Source organism: Lathamus discolor, chromosome 8, assembly GCF_037157495.1.
Source record: "Lathamus discolor isolate bLatDis1 chromosome 8, bLatDis1.hap1, whole genome shotgun sequence".
Classification (NCBI taxonomy): domain Eukaryota; kingdom Metazoa; phylum Chordata; class Aves; order Psittaciformes; family Psittacidae; genus Lathamus; species Lathamus discolor.
In genome coordinates this window covers 10,163,415-10,189,532 of record NC_088891.1, presented here as the reverse complement: position 1 = coordinate 10,189,532, position 26,118 = coordinate 10,163,415, and the positions used below count along the sequence as shown (strand labels likewise).

At 35.1% G+C, this 26,118-nt stretch overlaps 1 protein-coding gene across 1 annotated transcript in view; it reads left to right on the top strand.

Moving 5' to 3' along the window:
- EFL1 (elongation factor like GTPase 1) overlaps positions 1-26,118 on the top strand; it is a 76,814-nt gene that overhangs the window by 30,978 nt on the left and 19,718 nt on the right. Inside the window, exons 16-17 of the mRNA XM_065688219.1 lie at positions 19,744-19,875; positions 22,348-22,495. Coding sequence (XP_065544291.1) covers positions 19,744-19,875; positions 22,348-22,495 — 280 coding nt within the window. The remainder of the gene's footprint in view (positions 1-19,743; positions 19,876-22,347; positions 22,496-26,118) is intronic.

Here is a 26,118-nt window from a genome sequence, read left to right as displayed (position 1 = left end):
GAATGGATTCTGGTTTTGAATGACATTTTGTCTCTGTGAACTGTTGGGTTTATCTGACGCTATTGTATCTATATTAATTTCTACCCAATTCATGTTTTATAAATAGTTTAATTGTTTAAAAAAGTAAATATGTTCAAGTTCTTTCTTTAAGCTAAAGACAATAGTTAATCTTTGTTAGGCCTCTTCAGTGCTGGAAACCGAAACCATTTTCTTGACTCTTTTTGCTGTAATGGTCTTAGTCCCTTTGCAGTACTGCTTTTTGCTGTGTGTGCTGCCAACAAGCAGGCTGAGTAATTTGTATTGCTTACTGAGCAACGTAACATAACATGATGCACAGCTAATGAACTAGTATCGAATGAAATTAGAAGTGTATTCTGCTGATAATCTGATAAGTTTCCTTTACCCTGTTTACCTTACCATTTTTCCAGTTTTATTTTCCAACCAGATTGGCATATCCCACATGCCCTTGGTCATCTGGTCAAGCCCTTCCCAAATCTTCGCTCACGAAGCAAAGCCATCAATTTGTGATTCCATTTCAGGGGATTTGATTAGACAAACTTTATTGCAAAAGAAATGTGATTCATTACTTTGTTTTCAAATAAATACCAAGATATCTCTGGAGGGGAAAAAATATGATATGTCCTAGGTCACAGGTAGAGCATGGATGTCATTAACCCAGATATGTTTTTTGGGGGGGAAGAATACTTCAAATGGCTAATAGTTTCCTTGTAAAGTCATTTTAGCTTGGGTGCTTTTTAATTTGTATTGAAGAATTTAAATTGCTATTTAAGTAGCTATATTTTTTTTCTATTTTTCTGACTGTAGCTTCTTAAGACTATAAAAGGAAATCATAAGTGTAGTAATTCTTTCTGAAGAAAACCACTTCTAAATTCTCTAGTGCTTCTGGAATGTTTTTTGCTCTAATTTTCAAGAGTTCATTATGAGATCTTAAAAATGTGTTTAGTCTTGCCACTGGAATAGAAGGGGTTTTTTTTATATTTAAAAATTGAACCTTATAATATTATTGAAGCTAAAGTCATAATACATTAGCTAAAAATGCCTCCAAGTTTGCTCTTGACCACTGCTGGGTTACAATATAAAAAAATAAGGTTTTGAGGAAAGGAGAGAATGCAATGAAACATTTTGTATCAGTTTTAAAGCAACTTTTAGGTATTATAATCTGTCAAATCCGAGTTGTCATGCAAGAAAAAACTGCATTTCTAAATAATCTTCCAAATGTGAGGCAGGTACTCCTGATTATTTGGGGATTCTATGCAGACAGATGCTTGCTGATGCTTGAGGTTTCCCGAACAGCACCAGAAGGAAAACCACCCGGACTTGTCAGTGTTCATTGTTGCTGCTTATATGCCTGTGGGCAGCAGTGGGGCTAATAAGAATCGAGACAATTTCATACTATTGTTGCTTGCAGAAACTCACAGCACAGCGGCAGGCACATGCTCTGCAGCAACTTAATAGAAAAGATCTAGAAATAGACTGGAAAGAGGGTTTGAGGTGGAGGTAGTTGTCTCTGTCATTCCTTTGTTTGCTTCAGAAAGAAGTTATTTTTGGCCTTGGGACTTCGAATTTATTAGATGCCTATTATTACACTAATATACATTGATCAGAATTCAAGGCCAGTGATAAAGGAGATCGATTCCTTTTCATTGTGCAAGTGTGGAGAATTGACTTATGTAGTCATTGCCTCTGGGCAGATGTTACTCAGCCTTTCAGTGGCTGTTTGTGGTTTTAGGTCCCAGATACTAGCTGCCTTACCTCTAAAATTTCCAAATCTTCTATGTGAGTACTTAGTTGGGTGGGACTTTTCAAGTCTCTTTAAAATGAGATAGGGATTTCCCCAGGATTTCCCAGTTACTTTCTTTATTCAGGATCAATGTATTATTTTTAGTCTCTGCCTCTATGAAACTGAAAATATCCATGTGTAAATAAAGGGAAAACAGTTACGTACATAACCAGCCATATTTATTACTTGGCTTATGAACTTCTTTTTTTCCAATACTGTAAAAGGAGTGCCAGAGTAGTTAGTATCACCGATGTAAAATGGTAATAGAAGTCTTATGGTGAAGTTTTGAGATGATTGGCTGAGCTCACATCTGTAATGTTGTGTTTGGGATTTTTTCCAGCATACTCTGATACATGAATGGTGATTTGGGGAAATTACCTCACATTTTCATTTGAAGAGCCTGAAGACTGCCCCCTCTGGCCTCCCTCCCCCCAGCCCCCATTACTTGGGGCATGCTGTTTTCTGTGATGTTTTATTATTTTTTTTTTTTTTAATGTTTCCTCTTTAAAAGTAGAATTGTTTAGTAGGTGGCAATGTGTAGTACAGCCATGTGCTCTCTTCTTTCTTATGTTGTGGTTCTAATGGGAACCATCTAACTTGCCTTGGTTGATTGAAAATCTCTAAAGACACTTTGGTATCCATCACTAAATGAAGTTTTATGCTAGATGAATTAAAGTAACTTCAGTTTTGTACTCAAAGTTTTTTAGAATTCTATGATTCTGTGAATTCCATTTCTAAGAATATTCTCCCTGTTAGTGCTGCTATGAGATATTGTACAAAGAAGGAGGAAACATCAGTTCAAGGATGAACTTGGACACTGGGGCGCTGGATTAAATGGTTGAGAGATCATACAAGCATGCCTAATTTGGGGAATGAGTGTTTAAGGTTCAGTTTTCAACACAGGTGTAAATTACCTGATTTAACAACTATCTGTATTTAGATTGTATAATTAAACCTTTACTCTCGCTACAAAATAGCATTAGGCTTGTTTTCTTAATTCAGAATGAAACACACTAGAGAATTCCCTTTGCAGAAATAGTTTGCTGTAGAAATCAAACTTAGAAACTTTGCAGAAAGGAACATTTCCTTTGTTTAATGTGGCCATCGTTTTGTTAAAATGCAAGCTGGGAGCTTGCATTGTCATGTCAGGAGCAGGTACAAAATAATCACTTTAAGCACAAATGGGTTTGAAAATACATGCCTTAATACATGTAAATTCATGTATAGCAATTCAGATGTAAAAACAGACACCATAAATCAAATCTCTTTAAGAATGTGTGCAATTAGCAATGCAGAAAAGAAGTTTTATTTTTTAAGGATTTTAAGTTTTGCAGTATTTTTTTATGGAAAATATATCTCTCAGGCTACTGTGATGGCATACTTGAATTAGTGACATTTCATTCTGTGATTCTATGCCTTTTGAGAAGAAATGTGTACTTTTAATCATCTGGCTACTCCTTTAGCTCTTCTGGCCAGGATAAAGTTCAATTTATATCAGATGAATTAAATTTTTCTGCTTCATTGCAAAGGTAGAAAATTTATGTTCTAAAACGTAGTTGTAAATTGTAGGTATTTCTCATAGCATCAAGACATAGTATAATTCAGGGCAGGTAAGTGAATAAAAATGTAACTGGAATACTGTCTCATAAGTATCATTTAGGCTAAACTTTTACTTAAGTGGGGAATTGCACTGAAGTGTACATTAAATCATGACATTATTTGTTTGGATAATCCTGTGTTTTAGGAATATATTTTACATGCATCTCTGTTCCTAACATAGGTTTTCTTGTATACAGTGCTGTTTCTTTATCCTTTTGTTGTCTCAGTCAGGACAGTGTGCTTTTCCTAACACATCCTTAAATAACACAAACTACCTGTCTAGATCATGTTATTAGTGTGACAAAAGTATTTTCGTTTCTGATATTTATCAGTGCTGAAATATACCATGTGTAACTTAAGGGGTGGAGAAGAAATTTGGACCTAGAAATTACAGTTTAGTTGTCTCAAAACTTTATCCTCTCTGTGCCCAGTAGGAGGCACTGAATGAGTGATGGATAAAAGATTTTCTAGGCAGTCTAAGTTTTAAATTGAGTTTGTTGCTATTTTTGCATAGTTCTTGATTTCTGGGTAATTTCTCTAAGTATTAACTTTTTCAGCTTTAGTACTTCAGGAAGTTATTCTCTGTATGTGTGTTTTTTGTAATTCTTTGGAATTTGCAATGTTCTCTATTTCTGTATAATCCCTTTTTGAAGGTTATTGCAAAAGTGAAGCTCCTTTACATGGCTTTGATTGAATAAGGCTTTTTCCCCATCTTTATATTTAAACCAGTATCCTGTTAACAAAACAATCCTAAAGTGAAAAATGGTGGTTTTGTTTGTTTTTCATTGAGTTTCAGTTTCTCATGATATACACACAGCTGATAAGGATTATATTTTTGGTTGAATATCACATTATTTCAATATTCAGAGCATCTGAATTATGGTATTGATGAGGATTCCTTGACAGAGTAGTTAAAGAGTTGTCATGTAATTTTCCATATGTTTTTTTACAAGAAATGGAAATAAGAATGAGGTAACTTGTTTTATCCTTTAAACTGTTTTCTTATTCCCATTTAACGTGAAGCCTGAGGGCACTGTTTTTTATACAGTACAAAAATGTGTAGCCATTTCAATTTTGGGTAAAGATCTCACATGGATTCACAGTACTGTCAGTGTAGTGAAAACTTAGGATTATGTTTTTTAATGTGCATTTTTTCATGCAGAAAATCTACAAATGTTTTGAATCCAAATTAATCTCACAGAGTATTCTGAAAGCCAAAAATCTGCAGTCAATGTGGTGCCTACTTATTAGCTCAGCTTGGAAATACTGTACTGGTTTCAAACGCAGTGTAGTGTTAAGTAAAGCCACTGTCATGAAAACATATTGTTCAGCTTCCTTTTTTTTCTTTGGTACTTCATTGGTCCTGAGACAAGCTACTGTTTTATATGACAAAGAGATGGGAAAATTCTTCTCTGAATGTTTTTGTAACTTTCATAGCTACACGAATTGCCTTCTACATAGAGTAATAAACAGGCTATAGAAATTAGGCTGGACCTCCCTCAGCTGTCTTTGGAGTGTTAATATGGCTCTGAAATCTACCCATCTTCCACTGAGCTCCCCACCCCAAATGTTAGTGTCAACCTCCTGTTTTCTCTTTGAATCTCTGCCTTTCCTTCTGTTGCTCTACCTCAGCTTTTAATTTTGACTACCTTAGTTATCCATGTCAATAAATTAAGACTATATGAGAATATTGTAGTTAACCACAACCTTAGCAAATGCACAAGCTCTTATCCTAACTGGCATTGTTTATGCAATATAAACCACTAATCCAAGAGAGCAATTTATTCAAATGTGTTTTAGCTTCCTGCTGGAGCACTTCCTAAGCTGAGCCAGGCCTCCTGTGTAACAGGGAGGGGACACATGCTTCCACACCCACATGTGAAGAAGTGCTTGTCTTATTGTGTATTAGACCTAATGCCTGTAATGTACAGCATTCTTGCAATAAATACCATCTGTGGTTGTGAAATGCCTCTACTTCTACATTTGAACTAGCCACAAAAGCCTTTTTTTGCTTTATATATTTATCTTTTGCTCCCATTTCCTGTTGTCACTAAAATTTCTTCAGGGAGTTCAGAAAAAGCAGAGAGGGGGTTCAGTGAGGGCATGGGAGTTTGGGTGAAGAAGTTTGTAATCAATTCTGGACACATGCATGGTACATGCATGGTTGCAGAGAATCAAAATCCTTTGTAACAAATGGGAAGGTTGCAAAGTCAAGAGGTTAATAAAGGCTGTGTTTTAGTGAGTTATTTTCTAAATATTTTCTCCAAATTTTGATGTTGTTTCATGCTTCACATTAAATTGCAAAAGTGTTGTGAGGGTTGTTTGGCCTGTATCAGGGTGTGAGTCACGAAGTTGGCTTTGTCTGGTTTGTGATCTGTGGGGGGGAGTTAAGGCAGAGCTATATTTAGGAGTATCAACTGATGTCAGACTGTGGAGCACCGCTAAACAACAGTTTTAAAGGGGCAGCACTGGATAGTTAGGCTCAAAGTTCAGATTGTTTGTAGTAGTTTATAATTTAGTAAATAATTAGAAAACCTGATACTTACTAGAAATATTATTCTGCAGAGGCTGCAAGCCAAGCAGTGTGAGTTTCAAGTCCATTTGTACTTAATCTAGTAGTAACTATTCTAATTTCATTGTCAAAACTCAATGAACTGACAATAACAAGTATAGATAATACTCATAGTTACACCTTATGTGTTTCAGAATATGGATTTATAAGAAACCGTTTATAAAGAATTGCTCAATTCCAGTTACAGGTAGATAAGGGTAATGTTTGAGGGGCTGTTGCTATTGAGTTTTTGTCTTAAGATGCAGAGCAGCTGCTGACTTGACTGTTTTTTGATATTTTGCCTAATATATTAATTCACCTAATTTGATAGTGAGTGTTTTATATTGCCATCTTTGTTTTTAGGCCTGTCTGTGTAAAGACAGTGAGATTGCAGTAGGGAAACTGCAGTAAATTTCAGGACCCCAGTAGGGATGTGAGTCAAAGCTTTTCCTCACAGAACAGAGATTATTTTTGTCATCTTAATGAATTTGAAGTGGGCAGATTTTTCTAAGGCACTTACTGTTGTTTTAAGCAAACTATTATTGACTTGAATGTGAGCAGACCTGAGCCAAGGCAAGGTAGGGAAATAGAAAAATGTACACTGGAATGTATAAATTATACAATTGTTCAAGTTAATATATGGGGAATAAATCAGTTTATCAGTTAGTGTCATTTTAAGCTTCATTGGCCAAAGTACCGTCATTGCCAACTTTGACAGAAGTCTGAATTCAGGATTTCTGAAACATAATATTGAGCAACAAATACTCGTTTAAATACTTGGTGTTTTCCAAGTGTCATATGCTAAGATTTGCACAAATCATGCTTTATGCAATATGAAGTATTGGGTTACCCATTGTGGGTTGCATGACTGTGAACCCGTTGATCTAACTGAAAAGGCAAACCTGCTGGTAGTTCTTGTTGTATCACTTACTGCACTTAAATATCAGCTAAGACATTCAAACCGGTTCCCCCCTCTCTAGTCTGCTGGAGCTGTTTGGGAAAAGGAAGTTGAAAGCACATGTGATGAACTCTGAAGATAGCCTGCATGGTTCATTGAGGCAAAGAGCTGTGTGTTGAGAAGCTTTCAAAATGGGACCTAAAATATTTGGAATCCTAATGGTTACATTTTTTTGAGTTTTTCCACAAAAGATTGTTCTGTCAATGTTCAAAAATCAAGTCCTCTGAGCAGTAGAATTAACAAAGCCTGGATTCCTGTGGACTGGTGTCCTTAAAATCCTCAGCTTCCCTCTAAGCTGCGTGTCCCAGTTGGCCAGCCAGGATGCGCGTGCTGGTCGCCAGGCAGCTGCTTCCAAGAGGGATGTATAATGATTGTGTTTTGCCTGCCCTTTTTTCAGTGAGCTCACCAATTTTGGTCTCCCTTCAGTACTTAGCCATTGATTTTTACATAACTTGTGGAAACTTAATTATATCTGAACCCTTTCCTCTCTCTCACTGGTAAATTTAGTGGAAGTTGACAACATGTTTAAAAGTTGTTGAGGGGAGACTGTGTGATTACAGGAGTTGTGTTTTCTTTGGAAATGATACTAAAATCATACTCTGTTTTTAACAGATTCTTCTGTGTACATGATCCCATCAGGAAGTATGACATACTGTGTTGGAAGCATTGCTTCTCAACCAAATAAAGTCATTTGAGTATTCAGCCATTTTTAGCAGAAATGCTTTTCATTTTTAGTAGAAAAGGTTTATCTACCCTCAAGTCTTCCAAAGCATTTAAAGCTGGTACATAACAGTGGCAAGCAGTCACATTTCTTTTGTTCAGAAAAGCAGCTGACTTCTTGTGATTTAAGGTTTTGCTTTGTCTTGAAGCAGCAGCCAAGTCACTGCTGCTGCTTGTGGGTGATACATGATACCATATCTGTGGGCTCTTCTGCTTAGTCAGCAAAATGTTAACCTACCTGATCTAGTTTCTGAGGAGGTAGCACTGTGGCATAGAGACAAATTAACTTGTTTCAGAACCATGAGGAGTTGGCTGCACTTTCTACATGGGTGGGAGAGGAAAAAGGTCTCTTAACTAGTTTTATAGCATCTTGATTGTTAAACCTGTACTTCTGGTTGGCTTCATCATGCCATAGGAGCATCATTACGATTAATATGTTGATATGGCCTTTTTTTTTGGAGAACACTTCAGAGCAGTGTCTCTTACAAATGTATTAATGCTTTCATAGTTGAGGGGGTGAAAATTGGGTAAGAGGGAAAATTGCCTTTTTATTAGCTTAGTTTTACTCTGTTTATTCAGTATCATGAATTGGCTCACCCAGAATTTGACACATGCCAGTGCTGGGAGGCCAGAAGCAGGGCAACTGGCTGCTAGATCACCCTAGCTGTATTTGAGATAGTGTTCTTAGACTATCTTTTGGGGTAAGGTCCCTCTTCCTTTTATGCTGTAATGCAGATGAAGCAGTCAGTGACAGGTGTTACCACTGCTGAAAAGGAAGTTGAATACTAAGGGTTTTCCAGATGTGGAGATGTTAAAGCTCCGAGCTCCCTTCCTGGTATCTTTTGTCAGCATGAGGCTCATGCCTGTTTTGAACAAACAATGAGAGCAATGTTGGGGAAGTTCTTATTGCCTGTAAACCGGTGGGATGTAAATAAAATTAAATCTTATTAGTTACCTATTTGCAAGGTGGCCTTAAGATTAGTTATATTTAATTTCTCCATTGTGAAATAGAGGAACATTTTACAGCCCAACTCAATTATGTGGTCTTCTGCACTAGTCTTAAGAATTCTCAGATCTTAGGAATGATCTGTATATTTTTTTTCCCCATTTTCTTCTTGACCTAGAGCTAATGAAAGTTAAATGTTGCAGTATTTTAGGAAGTCAAAGTTATATGGACTATGAATTACAGTAATAACTCTCAATGTTACATTATCTGAAGCAATCAGAAATTAGGGGGGAAATAAGTTTTTTTTTCCTTAGGGAAAAAATGCTTGGGGTATGAGGAGTAGCAGTCTTAATTTTTAGATATCATTTAATGTTTTAAATCAACATGATTTTGTTATGCCTATTTTACACAGATGCAGACTGCCAGAAATACCTAATGTGAAGCTGACTTGTAAAATTCATGATTTAAGCATAGTTTTAATTTTGTGGAAAAATAAGATGTTGTTTTGGTGTTTTTGTTTTGTTTTTTTTTTTTTTTCCCATTGCTGTGACAAAACCCCTGTTTTAATCAGAACGATGAAGGGCCTGCAGAACATTTACTCCAGAATTTTTTTGTTCTGTATTTCTTAGGTGCTTTTGTCAGTGGTTAATGTGTGTATTTTCAAATAACTTTCTGTAATTCTCTCCTTTCACTAAAAAAATTGTCACTATTCTAGTTACATTGTATTTGATGGGTTCGGAGCATATCTTTGGAGTGTATCTGGGAGCCTTTCGATCCAAGATCAGTGTTAATGGCCCAGTCCTGGGTTTTCATGTGGCAGTAACTTTTTGGGGTTTTTTTCCTTTTAAATTTGAATACATTTTCTGTGTTATTTTGGAATGTATTTTGCCATTAAACTGGAGAGTATGATAAATAACTCATTATTACTAACTTCCTAGGCTGCTGATATAACAAGTGTGTTTAAGACATCCCCTATACCCTCTCATGCCATCTCTTTGTGCACACTTTATGTCAAATAGTCCTAATCCAAGGCATCAGAAAGATGCTTTCTTTTGTTAGAATTTTTCTTCTAATTATTCCCCAAAATGTTATTGTTTCTGACTACAAATGGACTATTTGAAGGTTTCTTTTACCTTAAAGTCAAATTATTCTTCTTCATTATCCTTTATCCTTTTTGAAAATTATTGTATTTAAAATAAACATCAACTTCTGCATAATGCAGACTGAAACTATCCATTATTCATGGTACTTAGGAACATTTCAAGCCATATTTCCCAAGGCAGCAAATTAATCAAGCAGAAATCACTTGCAGGCAAATGTAACTTGGGGTGCAGGGGTTGCCTTTAAAGGGAAGCATTAGGCATTGGGTCAGGTTTTGGAAAATTGAATTTTAATTAGTTAGTTGCATGTCTTACAAGTTAACAGGCTAAATGGTCAGTGACTCAGTAGGGCATTTCCCAAAGGATATTGTACACATTTAGTAATTGGTATGCTGCTTCTACTTGTGATATCTGAAATATCCTAGTAACTGAATAGTCTATCTTTGCATTTTGCCTGGTTTATTGTATGATGAAGGCTTCATATTTTATTTGACATGTAAATCAAGTATATTGGGATTCTACAGTTAAACAAATTCTAGGATCAGCACAAGGATGGACAAAATTTAATGCACTTTTAAGCTATCTACCATTGTCTTTAGTAATTGGCACTACTGGTAGTAGATTCTAAATTCCCCATGTACCTCGGATATGTAATGCAGGACTTGTAGCAATATGTTCATGTAGCTTTTTCTAGGCAAACATGACAAAACCTCCAAGACTTCTACAGATTAAAATTAATTCCTTGCAAGATCAGTGCCTGAAGGCCTCATTAATTTTAACACCACTGATAATTGATTCTGGGAAGTAACAGATGTTACTTATATTTTATAATCTTCAATTTAAGAAAGCAGTATATACGTGAAATCTGCCCATTTTCAGTTCACATTCCAAAAACTGATTAAAAACTAAAATGGCATTTTCTCTTAATGGTCAGTTGGTTGTCAGACTATGCTATAACTAGTCTGTTTTATGAAGAAATCATTTCAAGTTATTGATCTATTAGCTAAGAGTAGTTAATTTGCTCTGTTGTGGGAAGCATTTGGTCAAGAAAATAGAGGAATTTAGTTTGCTGTGTGCTCAAAAACCACTAATGAACTTTAGATCTTCACTCGCATCTAGCCTCAAGTAATATCATAAAAATATTAAAATATTGTGTGTGGTTTTATGTCTTCCCAGTGTCCAATTAAAAATTAATATTAAACTTGACTACATTTTTAAATAGAAAGTCTTTACCTCCATCTCTTTTCCTCTAATGTTAAACACTTTCCATGCACAATCTAATAGAGCACACTTGATTCAATGCTTTCCCTTGCAGCCCCTGGCTGCTGCCTCCCCCCATCCCTTCCTTCAATTTAGGTGAAATGTTTTACAAAGATTTTAAGAGAGTAAAGTGAGAAGTGCTTGTTTTCATTAATACTTCTGGTCTACAATATATTCGTGTTACAGACATAAGAAAACAGGATCCGATTTTAATAGATTTCCAGAACTGAGCATGTGTGCTTAGCTGATGTTATCAATGGTGGTCCTGTAAAAGAGTAGACGTTGGATTTCTCTGCTTTTTTTTTCTAATATATACTTAATAAGGTAGACAGGTTTATTTTAAAATATTTTCATTTTTTTCCTCTTTAATGTCCAGAAATGTAAGCAGTATAAACTCTGCCTTTGCTAGAGGACTGCTGGAACATAGAGATTTATCTCGTTCTGCTATTTTGAGGGTGAAGAAACTTAGGTCTTTTAGTATATGTTCCTTTGCACACTTAATTGAATATTAATATCAAGACTAACTAAGGTATTTTACCAAACACTTCAATGTTTTCTTGGGTTTTGTTGACTTTTTCATGGATAAGATTTATTATCAATTTATAGTTATGTACAAAACAGCTTTATGATGGGTCAATAGCCCCGTCTTTTTCTGTCTTCTACAAGGCAGGTGTCAGGATCATAGCTGAAGTCTTAAGAGTTTCAGTATAGGAATTACAAACAAAAGAATGATTTTTTTTTTTTTTTTGTTAAATAATTTTCTCATTGAACCAGTAGAAGTCATCAGTAGATGACCAGCATGTGTTTACCTGTGCCACCGAACAGGGAGGCTCCCTAGCAGTAGCCAGAGCTACACCTGTGACACATTTCTCATCAGAAAAAAAAAAAAGTATTTTCTTTAGAGCGCATAGTTAATGCTTTGTTGTCTAGAAGGCTTTCTTTTTCTTTAGGTTTGTAGGGCAAAATTTTTTCCTTTGCATAGGATGTTCCATATGAATTCAGCTGATCTTTTTTTCAGTATAATATGCAATTTCATGAATATATTTACAAAAGCACATTTACTACTACTAATAAAAAACCCAACAAATCAGCATTTCAAAGGACTTTCAGATTATCAAAGTAAATATGTTGAAACAACTATTCCTAAATTCCATTTGTTTGGGACAACAACCATGCTAAACTGCCTCTGAAGTTCTGGTAGTCATTTAAAAAAAGAAATATAAGTAAACTCAGATGTGTTGTTGTCAGGTCAAATTAAAATCATTTATTCAAAGTAATTATAAATCTAAAATTTGGTTTGTGTTTCCAAAACCCTTGAAGAGTTTTATATGGTGCTAAATGCTTTCCACATGCAGTAATGGAAGTATTAATTTGATGTACAGGCTAAATGAAGTGAGTTCCAGTGTCTGTGTAGTCACATGTACAAAGATCTGGCCACATGCTTACTGTTGTTCAGTTTTGCTGCTTTCATGTGATGTCAAGTTGAGGGGTGTGTGAAAAGGAATTGTAATGTGTGGACTCGGGCAACATATTACATGTATTCTGCTGAGTAGATCTACTAACATTTTTATAAAACCACAAAAGGGACCATTTACTGCCTTTATCAAGAATTCTTTACAGTTAAAAGATCAAAGTAACTTAAATTGAAGTAAAGGTTTGGTTTTTCCCTTTCTGCAAGTGCATTGATTTCAGAATACATACAGAGGAATGGGGTTGGATTACAGATACAAGCATGAACTTTCTTTTTAAGTTTCTGTGCTAAAATTAAGTTTAACCACAACAAAAAAAAAAAAAAAATTGGGATCATTTACTTCAGTTTTCAGCTTCAAAATTTAGTATAGCATGACAAATGAAATAATTTTGTAGTGTAAGAAAAACATCATTACATCCGAAATACTTTCATCTTCTATATTTATTTGCCTCATTAAGCAACTTAAGGAAATCAATATTTCATTTTGACTACACCTATTTGTAAACCCAGAAGGCAGATTTGGAATGTTAACTGAACTTGGGTTAATTCTACTTACTTTAAGGTAAATTTATATTTTGGCAAGCAAATTCCTGACTCAGCTTTGGTGTCTGCATGTTCACAAAGACTTGAATGCAGATAGATCTCTATCCATTCCCTTTATCATTTTAAAGATGTTACTGTTTAATGTAAAGGGGTTTTTATAGTTTCCTTGAAATTGTTTATAGTTTATAGTCTGATGAAAGTATAGGAAAGTTCATAGTTACAATTGTCAACTCAATCAACAGTTAGGAAATGTATGTTATCATGCAGTCTCAGTACTTAATCAAATATATGGCATTTTTTCCCCCAAAGAATTTCAGCAGAAGATAAATGATACTCATTAGATATTTGCAATCCTCTTAAAAACTATAATCTGGCAATAAGAGATTTTAGCAGAACATGCTGTTAGATGATATTATTGCTTTCCTTGCAGTTCTATAAAAGCACACAGTATTGTTCTTTGCATTGCTAGTCTTTTTTCTTAAAAGAACTCAGCAGGGTGCTCAAGCACTTTTTCATCTTTTACTACTTGATGATTCAATAGTAAAGCATTGAGGTACTTCTTGTGTCAAAAGTCATTTAGTGCATTTAATGTCTTATGGCATGACTGTGTCCCTTGGGGAGAGGGAATTTTGTTATAACATTAATAATATGGCTGAGTTTACTGTGATCAGAAAGTTATGTTCAATTTCCCCCAGACTGCTGTGAACTTAAAAAGTAACATTTTTACAATAAAAACTATAACTTAACACCTTTGTATTGAGGAACTAAATTCGTGTTTCTGCTTGTTAATCTGTAGAACTTATTTAGGTAGAAAGTGTTCTTTGAAACTCATGAAGAAACTGGGACAGAGGCTTTGAGAGGCTTGGATTCTGATAATTTTTAGAAACTAAGCTCAAAAAAAAGCAGGGAAAGAGGAAATTAAATACAAAAGAAAATGTTGAATTAACCTTTTTTTTGTTAAATGATTGGAAAGTTTCAAGAACAGCTGAAATCATGCACATACTTCACAATATTCTGTTTTCCATACAAACGATTTCACTGGCCTCAGAAGCAAGTACGAGCAATTGAGGAGGAAGTGCACAATTACAGATGAGGACACTCACCGGCAATCTGTGCTAACATGTGGTGTGTATTATGGAAGAAGTTGATGAAATCTCAACTAGAATGTGGTCTGTATCTTGATTTACATTCCCTTCTCTTCCAGAAACAGTTTCTAATACAGAAAGGTCAAGTTCTGCCCTCAGATCTCTCTATGCACTGCCCGTGAGACTCAAGAGAAACATGCTTAAAGTCTGAGGCGATAAATGTATAATACGAAGCATTCTTAAACCATAGTAGCTGCTTGTCTGAAATCCCTACAGTTGCCATCATTTAATCCCAGTAATTTGTAAAACATTGTAAGATTCCTGAAATAAAAAGGCATACTACTGTAACAGGGTTTAATCCCACCAGAAAGCCAGTTTCATCTAGCAAAATAACTTTTTTCTTTTTTAGCAGTATTAGTCCCCCTAATGAATAATTGTGCTAATGGTATAATCTTTTCTAGGCTTATCCTAGATATTGGGAAAAGGAGAATTCTGTGAATAGATTGAAGGAGAATGATGATTGATATGGAATTATTTTCATTATTTTTTATATTTAATATCTGGCAAATATATTTTTCTTTCTGTTTTAATTGGCTTTTAGCCTGTTTACTTTAAGGAGAAACTGGAAACATCCAAGAGCCAATCATATTTTTAAGATTTGTGAATTTATTTTCTCATATGCATTTTTTAAGGTACCTTTTAAATTAATTTTTTTTTTTTTTTTTTTTTCCAAAAGGTCACTGGGAAGGGAAAAAAGGTATTCATATTACTGCCCAAAGAAAATTATAGAGATCTTAGTCTGTTTGTAGACTCCCTTTGAAACAAAAGGCACATTGTCATTTTAAGAGTTGAGATTCTGTAGATTTACAGAAGTTTGCATCACACCTCTTTTTATATGAATTACAAATGAGCTTGCATGGTCTTTTTTCACTGATATTAGTTTAATGCATGAAGCGTTTAAACCAGAAAGCTTTGCATATTGTAAAGTCTTAATCTTTCTAAACAGAGAATGTTGATAAGAAATGATGTATTTCAGTGGAGACAGAGTCTTTGTGAGAAGATTAATGTTTGCTTTTTGCTTTACTTAGTTCCTTACGGTGTTAGTCCAGAGCTTGACATATCTCCATTCCAGAGCTGCCATGGATTCTAAAGTGGTGATACAGTCAGTGAGAGAAGATGAAGATCCACTGAACTAATGTGCTGAGGCTAGTAACAATGTGGCAGCAGTTAAAATTTAAACAGCTTTAATTCTTCTTTGTTTGATCTTTATACTGGAAAGTAAATTATTTCCTTATCTGATTGAAGAAGTTAAGTGGGTGGTGGTGTCTATTTCATTTTTTACATCTTGAAAGAACATTAACTGCAAAAACTAACTGCATGTATCTTGATCTATTATGTGTTCAGATCTTATAGATGAATTCAGCTGGAAATGTGTACTTTATCTTTAAAGGTAGCAAAATGATTGTCTGATGTGTCGTGGTTACCAGCAAGACATAGAGGTGAAAAGTAAATGGAGGCTTGTCTTAAATCTCCTGCTCCTTTTGAAAATTTTACTTATGGTGTTCTTAGCTATTTTTGCCATTTATTTCTATCATGTGGTAAAAAACACTAGTGATACAAATAGGTATATACTTGATTTAGTATTCTTATCTTCTAGGGCAAGTGATAGAAAGGACTCAACAAAGGAAGGACAATTGTAAATCACACATTTCTCCATCTGTGTGATAATTTTCCCTGATGTACACCATAATTTGGTCTACTTTTAAATGACAATCGACCAAACTCAGAACGTCTTTCATAATATTATCTCACAGGCTTTTCATGAGTTCTTTCTCTATTAAGAGGATGTCTTATTTCCAAGCTACAGATTGACAATGGTTGTTGAAATAATACGTTTAATACTTTCAGATAGATTTATTGCTAGTTACTGTGAATGATTTGTCAGAGTATTCTGAACATAGTCTATGTAAAAAGCAGCTAGTTACATCTATACAAATAGTCTTAATATGTGCTAGCAAAAATCAGTTTGATACTTACATGTAGGGTTAGGTTGTTTAGGACAAGAGAGATAATTTGTAAACTTTTTAAAATTAAATCTCCACATCATATTTGAAGTCTTGCCTGTTTCTTTTATAGGTGGCATCAAGTTTGTAGAACTAATGCTACTCTGGGTGTTTTCATCTGAGTGTTAAACTTTGTAAAATTGCCTTTTTTTCAGTGAAGTCTTTGGCACGCAGACAGAGCCCTGGAGAGTGGTATTTTCCAGTGCCCATTATTATTCAAGTCCAGTTGAGTTCATTCACTGTATTTATTTATTGACCAGTAATACATGGGAGTGCTAGTTCATAACAAAAGTATTACTCTGCAGTAGGGGCAAAGCATTTAGGTAATGAATTCAGGAAAAAATAATCTAGTCTCATACTTACATCTCAGATGGTATTCCTTGGTAGACTTGACTTTTCAGCATGGGTAGCTTGCTTTGTAGTTCTCTACACTATAATCCCCTTAATCTCGACAGGGCTATGCAGAAGAGAAGAATACACTTATAGTAGTAACTGTTTAGTAGATATGGCTCTTTGCCTTACGTTATAAAATCTGAAAAGGTGATTTGATTCCTGACTTGAAGAAAAGGCTTTGCTACCAAGTACAATGTTAGAAGTAGTTACACATGTACCAAAGTATGTGATATTTCTCCTGAGGGGTTTTTAATAAACTCTTGTGTCTGAAGTTTATACACTCCCCTAACAGTCATAATTCAGCATCTATTCTTCTGTACAGAAATCAGGTGGCACACCACAGGCAGAGTTAATGAAAAGGAGCAGTTTCCTGATAAAGTTAATACTCATGTTTGAAAATTCCTATAGACATATCTAACTCTGGCTTCTCTTAAAATAAATGAATAAATAAAAGCAATGTACTACAAACTGCCTACCAGTGTGCATGTTGGTTTGTGTGACAGACTGCATACTTAGTTGATTAGGAATTCTTTGTGGGGTCACTATTGTATGTCTCAAACATACTTACAAGGCTTTTTTGTATTTCATTCTTTAAGCTAACTTAATACAAAAGAGCAGTATTTCATCTCCCCTTCATTGCTTAAACAGTTTTTTCTTACCTTGGGTCCTTTCTTTTTGAAAATTATTGTACTATAAAAAGAAATATGAAGTAAAATGTGTGTGTTACAGTAATGTCTGTCTTCAAGGGCTGAACAGGACAAAATCAGTTGCACTAACAGTACTAGCCACTAGGAAGAAAATTAACTCTATCCCAGCTGAAATGAGGACACACATCTTAAAACGAGAGGTGTGTTTATAAGCTTAATTTTGGGGTGACTTTTCTGAGTCCGTTCACATAGTTAACATATTAATACACATTTCAGAGTTGATGTCAAGTAGTATGTGTAAATTTCAGTGGGATGAACAGTAAGTAAGTGTAAGATTTATGAATTCTTCCATTGACATATCGTGGTACTTCGGAATTAGTTACGTCTTTTCCTAATGTTATTCTGAAGATACATTAGTGGTTACTCTTAATCATATTATGTAAAAATGTGCCCAAGAACCTTTAATCATTATGGGGGTTTTTTTGGTTTTTTTTTTTTTTTTTTGCTGGCATTCGTTACTAAGAACTTGTAAATTAAACAGATTGGTTAGAGCTGGACACTGCTCTGTGCCAGCTCACGCAGTTAAGCAATTAAAATACTCAGGTTCCAAACCTAACAGATTTTCATGAAAACTGACAGGGTTTTTTTATAAAATACTATTGTTGCCAGACACCAGTATAATTCATGTGTTTTTTTCCTTCAAATGTGAAACAAAAGAGCAGAGAGCTTTAGGTTTTCTTTATAGTGGTAAGAGTACAGTAACATGTTAAAGAAGAGAGTGAGTCTATCTGAAGCAAGATTTGATAACTTGGTTTCTCTGGTTCACATTACACTGTGAAAAGGAGCTGTTCACCTCCCACTCTAAATCATTTTCTTTTTACCAGCTGGAGAAGATCAGAATAAAATGGGCCCATCCCTTTCTCAGTCCCTGGTGGTGATGATGATCCAGCATTTGTTTTTCATTCAAACCACATGTTGAATAAGTGAAAAAGAGGAAATACATACTGGTCATAGGTCAGGTGCAACACAGAGTTTATACAGATTTATTTTCTTCATAGCATCTGCTGTCTTGCATTTAAAGCTATTGAATGCTGTTCTGCTTCCAGTTAGTTTAAGACAGGCTTACTTAAATAGTGACATTTTAGGTTTTGGCGTATCCTTCTGGCCAGACGTTCAGCCTTCAGAGCTGCAGAAATGTCCTGATTCTGCAGATGATAGCTCTGCAGCAGACTGGCTCTTCAGAATTTAAGCTCCCTCATGATCTCATAGGGTGAAAGCTGACCCTCTTTGTTTCTTGCCTCAAATAAAGACAACTAAGCCAAAAGAAGAACCTGGAAAAGTATTAGGGTAGTAATAAGGAGTTGGAGTTAAGAACTTCTCTGCTTGTCACTATTTTGGCAAGTAGGAGAGATGAGGAGGAAGGAGCAGAAATATACTGCACTGTATAATTATGAATTTAATTTTTAAGCAGGTATAGATTATGAGCTAAAGGTTTCCGTTTTCTCATATTGTTATATGTTCATTTAATTTATCCTCTGTTAGAAGTACTTTAATGCTCATTGCTTATGATTGAAGGAGAATCGGGAAAAGTGACTGTATATATCAATATCAGCTTTATTTGTTATCTTTATTAGTCAAACACTTCTGGTAGTGTTTTTATAGCACTGACTAAATTATGAATGATGTCCTGTTGGTTAGGAATTTGAAGGCAATAATTTCAAATTGTCTTTAATGTGCCAGCCAGCCAAAGCTAAATATGCATTTACAGCAGCTACTTTGCAGATTTATAGCTAATATTTTTTAGTATATTTTTTTCTTATCACTACAATTTAAGCTCAGTTTTCTCCAACTTGCCAGCATTATAAAATATATTGGGGTTAGAATGAATAGGTTACTATGTCATAAATTAGATTTTACGGAATTCAAGGTACAGAAAAGGGGAATCCCAAATGGGCATAACGGGGGGGGGGGGTGGGGGGGGTGGGGGGGGTGGGTGGGAAGAAAGTAAAAAAAAAAAAAAAAGGCATTCTTCACAGTAAGAGTAATTAAGCACTGGAGGAGCTTGCCAACAGAGGCTGTGCAGTTCTATCATTAAAGGTTTTTAAAACTGGACTAGACCAGGCCTTGAACAACTTGATCTGACTTTGAAGTTAGCCTTGCTTTGGGGTGGAGGTTGGACCGGGTGGCCATTGGACGGCTCTTGCAGTCTAAATTTTTCTAAATTTAAACCAGCAAAAATAAGTCTTAAGCTGTACAAAGGATTGGATGTATTAGAAAGGAAAAAAAGTCCTCATGTCCTTTCTGTTCAGAGTGCTAAACATGCCTTTTTAAAATACAGACGGAATGCATTGGGAACTGTGAGACTAAATATCAAATGTCACTCCAGAGACTTGAGTTACCCAGATTGTGAGCAAATATTTTAACAGATACATTAAATGAACAGTGAGGAATTTTTGAATCTGATTTTTGTAATTAGAGTAAGTTCAGATTTTTTTTTTCTTTTTAGCTTGATGGTCATGCTTTAGTCTCATTGAATATGACAGTGGGCAATTTTTTTGTTGGTTTCTTTTTTCCCAATGTTTTTTTGTTTTTCCAATTCCTGTTAGGAATAGGAGGCCTGCAAGATTTTGTGCTTAAGTCTGCCACACTGTCAACATCACCAGCTTGTCCGCCATTTACACCTCTCAACTTTGAAGCGACACCGATTGTGCGGGTAGCTGTTGAACCAAAACATCCAAGTAAGTTTACAGGAGCATGGAGATAATAATGCAAATTCGGTGTGGTAGCAATGTATCTTCCCACCCTTCGTCATCTGGCTAGTTTATGATCTATTCACTGAATAAGAGACTGACCCAGTATAAAACAAATATGTGTTGCCTAGAGGGCTATACTTTATTGTCCTGGTGAAATCTAGCTGGCTAGGTCATGTATCTGTAGGTGAGGAGACACAGAAGACCTTGTTGTGCCCTTTATGGTCAGAGGTAACTTCCACAAGTAAGACCTTATGTGATGCTAAAGGTTCACTATTCTTTTACTGTGAAGGTGAGTGTATCTTTGGGTTTTCCCTTCTGCAGACATTCTTTGATGTTATATCATTAAGCTCATTGTACAGATTTGCAATGCTGCTTCTAATTGATACCCCATCACAACCAGCAAGTAGTATATGTCTGGGTGTATTTGGATTTCAGCCCAATTTCCATCTCTTGTTGTAGTGTTAGTAGTACCAAAATAACTGGCTTTCTGTGCAGTTACAAAATTCTCTAACACTGGCATTACATGTTTTTTGATAAGTGATTGTACAGCTTAGCACCTGTTTGTCATGTGTAATCTTATGTTGTACATCCTGCATTTGTTAAAGCAGTTTTGAAAGTACTGGAAATTACTGGTTCTACTGAGTGTAGCATTAAGTTGAAAATGTTAAAGGAATGCAATTCTAGAACTACTGACCAGTTTTTTGTGTAATTTTTTTTCCATAAGGAAATGAAACTTTACATTCTTACACCATTGCTTTATTTCTCCTCCCTGGTAACTTCTGAATCTATGGTTTGAAGTAAATTTATTAGAGGGATGGAAGCCTCAAAGGTAGCTACACTTGCAAAGGTTTCCTGAAAATCAGCTGCTGCTTGCAGTAACAGGAAAACAAGCAAAATTTGGCCATTGCAGCCTTAACTTGAAGGCAGTCAGTTGTCCAGTGAGCTGCATATAGTTGTGAGGTGGCCCTGGCACATTGTGACATATGGGTGCCTCAGATTTCCACAGCAAACCTACTTCACAACTGCATCTGCTTATTTGGAAAAGTGTCTTAAATCAGTACAAATTATTTCCCTATGTATATTTTACAAAATGACTGCATGTCTTCACATTCTTGTCAAAATCTTCCTGAACGGTTCCCATAAGCTCTAAAAGGAGAAAAAAAAAAAAATAATCTATTTATCCATCTTAGCGGGCTTAAATGCAAAAGACAGGGTTGACAGTGTTCAACTGTGTTGGCCATGGGAACTAACACTCTGATATTTTCTATTTCTCATTTATTTTTATGTCTGTTTTCCAAGGATACTTTTCTTTTATACTCTTACATGCTTAGCATTAACTATACAGTATCATATTTCTTGCAATAGTCTCCAAGTGAATGACGAGTTCAACGTCACTCTTCCTTCTGAATATGAATATGCATACTTAGAAAGCCTGTGGATATTCTTTACCCCGTATGTAAAGTAAGAGAAAGGAATCATAATTATTTTTTAAAATAAATACTAATTATGAAGGGCTGCTGACATGAGGTGTTTATGCATAGCTTTGATGTAGTCTAACCAAATTTGATTCAGCTGTGGTTGTTCATTCTCCATTAGCTTTAAGGTGACTCTTTAAACACCTTCAATTTAGGGACAGCTGTGTTTTGTTTCACTGAAAAGCTCTCACACGCCTGATTTTTCCCCTTTTCAGGTTGTAAGCATTAAAGCTTTTCAGTGGCTTTCAGATAGTTTAAACCCTTCCTGTGCTTCATTTGCTCTTATGCCTTTTAAGTGATCCATATGGAATCATTTTTGCTTTTATTTTAGTAAAGTTAACATGTTATTATTTATGTCTTTGGAGCATTTTAAGCATTAGCAATTTACAGGTTACTACACTTAGCCATGAAAGATTGCACAGAAATACAAGTATTTACTGACAGATGACTCTAAACAGTAGTAATAAATAAGAAAGGTTATATCTCTTGATAATTTGTGAAAGAAAGGAGTGAATTCCTGATATTTTTAATCACTTTATATTGATAACATTCAATTTTTTTGTTGGTTCTGAACTGTTTATGAGCTGTATCTGGAGCTAATTGTAGATAAGGAAGCAAGATAATGTGGTAGCTATCTTGATATACTAAACCTATTGTAAAACTACGTAAAACAAAAATGTGCAATCAGTTCAAATGTATGCAGTGGTTATGTTTGTATAATGCTTTATCATCAGCACATAAACTCTTAGTGCCAAATGATGAGTATATTTTATGCTCAGTTGCTGCTCTTAAACCATACCACACTTTGTAACTTGTAATCAGAAATTGGCCCACAGAAAGACCTCAAAACTTCGCTGAAAGTATTCCTGAAATACGTATTTTTGTTTAGACTTCCATGAAAATGAGTGTTGTTTCTCAATTTATCCTACTTCAAATACTGCTCCTTAAGTATTCCTTTGTTAATAATACCTTATTTTGCCAGGTGATATGCCTCAGCTGGTCAAAGGAATGAAGCTTTTAAACCAAGCTGATCCATGTGTCCAAGTTTTAATCCAGGAGACAGGAGAGCATGTGCTAGTGACAGCGGGAGAAGTTCATCTTCAGCGCTGCTTGGATGACCTGAAAGAAAGGTTAGAGGGGCAAGGAGGAAGACATATTTTTAGTTCAGTAGGTGTCTGGTGTATTTCTTTGTCAGATGCATATCTTTGATTTATATTCGAGTAAAATAGAAGCTTCATCCACCAGTGGTTTTACCGTTGGATCATAAATGTAACCTTTTGTAGCTATAAAATTACTTGCAGCTGGGCAGAAGCCACTAGCTCATCACTTCTATACATCTTACACACCTTATGGGCACTTTCTAGAACTGATAAATTGCAATAGGTTCAGAAGTCCAATTCAGAATGTAATGTACCATTTGTACAAAATAAAAACCAAGGGGAATCATGTCTGATTCATGAACTCTCAAAAATTAGAAAGCACCAAGACTGGGATGCTCTTTCACACTCCATCTTTTCCCTTGCTCTTCACACTGATTTTTCTTTTTTAATGTTAACTGTTCTCTTATTAATAAGCAGTATTTTCTGCAAGCATATATGCATACATTTAGTGTTGTCTAATGTTTCTTCACATGGTAGAAGAACAGTTGTCAGGCACAGTCCTTTCCTGTAACTTAATTTACTAAAAAAAAATCTGGTACTTCTTTCCATGTGCATTTACTATTGTTTTCATTCTAAATCAGAAAGAAAACCTGATGATGGATGATTGAATGTTTGTCTAGCTGTACACATGTCTGATATTAACTGGAAAGGACAACTGTAACTTCTGAGGAAAGCTAGATTGGAATAGTTGTAAAATTTGGTGTATGTTTTAACAGTTATCCTCATTACAACCTAGTGCAACACATTCTTACCACTTTTAAAAACACAGTATTACTTATTGATACTATGTTTCAAATAAGTTCCTTTAGAGCTCCTAGGTCTGTGCAGTCCCCAGTGCAAAGACATTTGTTTCCTTAGGCTCAAATTACATAGATTAAAGCTGATGAGTTCCTTTTCCTAGGTATCAGTACCTATAATTTCAGGTGGTGGTAGTTGTGTTATTGTAAGCAGCTATTCAGCTGTAGGTACTGCCAATTAGAACTGAGGCTTGATGCTGAGTAGTGGCTATTCTAAAACTGATTACAGCAAGATGTTTTAGCTTCAGAATGAGATAGAGCTGAAGTATAAGTGTTCCTAAATGCATTGTAGTAGCCTCACAGATGTCCATTCAATCGTGTAATTCATCCTTTAAGTCATGCATACTGGAATATAATTTTTGTTAGTTTTGATTTTGAATGTAAACTATAGCATCATGAAAATCTAACTGCATCTCTTTTACAAGGATCAGTGACTTACCCTTGTCTGGAAACTAACTTTATTTGTATAATAAAATAGTTCTATACAAACATTCATTATCAGGAATGTTGTATGAATAGAGGTAAATAACATCTGGGTGTTAGAAACAGGTCATTCCAATGATGGTCTTGGTTTCTCCATGTGTTTTAAAACCTGAGTGTAATTCAGCTGACAGTATCAAACATTATTTTTTATACCTTCATATGCAAACAATAAAACAAAATCCACTGTCCGTTGATCTGCTGCTAGCTTGCTATACCACAGGTTGTAATTGTAGCAGTGAGATAATGAGCAGTAGCTTATAATTTTTATGGATAAAATAGCTAGAAAAAGCTGTTACAAATCTTTGAAGACACAAGATTATTATTGTACCAGTGGTAGGAATGTTTCATTTCCAAACAAGGTGTTTCCTGGGAGATTCTGCTATGAGACCATTTTTTCCCCCTTCAGCTGAGCTGAAAAATACAGGCTATTTTCCAAAATCTGATGGCAAGTTTTCAGCATTTCAGTATCTTCAGCTGAATTAAATCCAGAATGTATTCGAACAAGATGCTGATAAATGCGCACTTAATAAACATCCATTTCACAGTGCTAAAAAAACCAGGGCTTTACCATGGTGCCATTGGCAATTTTCAGCTCCTGTGATTACAGTAAACAGATAAAATACCATACAGGATATTTTGAAGTCATGGAATTATACTTGAAGATAAAACAGGTGATCCTTTATGAATAAATATAGCTATGTTTATAACAAATCTGCACTTCCTAGCTGGGTGGTAAAATAACACATTGGCATACTCAAAGATGTGAAGCTTTTAGAGCACTTTAATCACTAGTAATTAATTTTCCTCATCTTGTGAAATACCTTTTAGAGTGGTATTTCAGAAGGTTTTCCTGCAGAGTAATCACTTCAAGGCAAATAATAATAAATATGAGCTAATGTGAAAAAAAATGCTGTTGGTTAATAGCATTGCTGCAAACAATGCATCAGTTCCTTAATAATCAGATTTTATCACTGTTATAACTACCAGTACTACAATATTGCTGAAACTTCTGTCATGTTCTTATTGTGGTCTGCTGTACTTGTTTTTTCCTAAATGTTTTTATCTCCCACACAGGTTTTCTTCACTGTGTAGCGTATTTCCCAGCTTAGTTTAAAAAACAAAGCTTCTTAGGTTGTATCTTTAAACTCTTGACCCAAAATGATTCCTCTAAAAATTGCTAGCACTCTTGCAAAGCAGACTGTAAATTAGTTTTAGTTAAACAGACTGAACTGCCTCGGTATGATTTTTTTTTTTTCCTTTTTTTTGGCTTGGAACATAACAAAGATCTTCACCTATTGCCTTGTACCCCATTTTATTTTGTGCTTTCTGTGGTCCTTTAAAGGCAGATTGAAATTACCTCTTCTTCATCAGTACAAAAGTAAGATTCATCCACAGTATTAAAAATGTTTGTTGTCTTTTACTTGGAAATTCTATTCTCTTTGAGAGTCTTCCAATATAAACTCTTCTAACAAACTGAAAGCATTTAATGACCTGAAATAATAGGGTTTTCTGATACCAAATTGATAGTTTAATTTTTTTCTGTAGTTAATGGTCAATTTATTTTAATTATCTCACATAGTTGCTTTTATATTTTAATTTTGTATAAAGCTGTACTCAAGTAACTTCATAAAAAAAGCACTACTTAATTTTCATTAATGTAACTGTACAAAATAACACTACTTGGGGTGTATAAGGGAGGGGGACTGTGTTCTGCTTTATAGCAGAGAAAAGACTGCTACTTGACAGGTCTATACATGAAATGATGGCATAATTCTGTAACCAAAGTTACCCTACCTGGTGATGCTCAAGAGTTAACTATTTCACTTGAAATTTGTTCCCTTTCTCAGGCCCACATAAAGGCATTCAAATGTAGGTAATCAGTGACTTTACCTTCGGAATAGTGCCTTGTATATTTAAATTTGATACAAGATCACAATTATGAATGATCCTATAGGTTTTCAGGGAGAATAGTGCTTAAGACTTCTACTAGCTGATCACACTGAATTTGTGAGGTGCTTTTTTTTACCCTACATTAACACTACCCCTGCTTCTGTGCTGCAGTGCTAGTTTCCTGCACAGATTTGAATCTGCTGTGCCAGGAGTGTGGAGAAAATGGAAATAGCAGCTCTCCAAGCGCTCCTAGCTGTTCTTGATCTGAACCCACAAGGTTATGGAGCTCCACACTTTACAAAAGCCTATTCAGTGTACCTAGTGCTTCATCTTTTGAGAGCATCTCAAAGGGTGACATGGTTTAGTGTGTAGTGTCCCCGCAAAACGCATGGCAATGGGTTGGAACTAGACGATCTTAAGGTC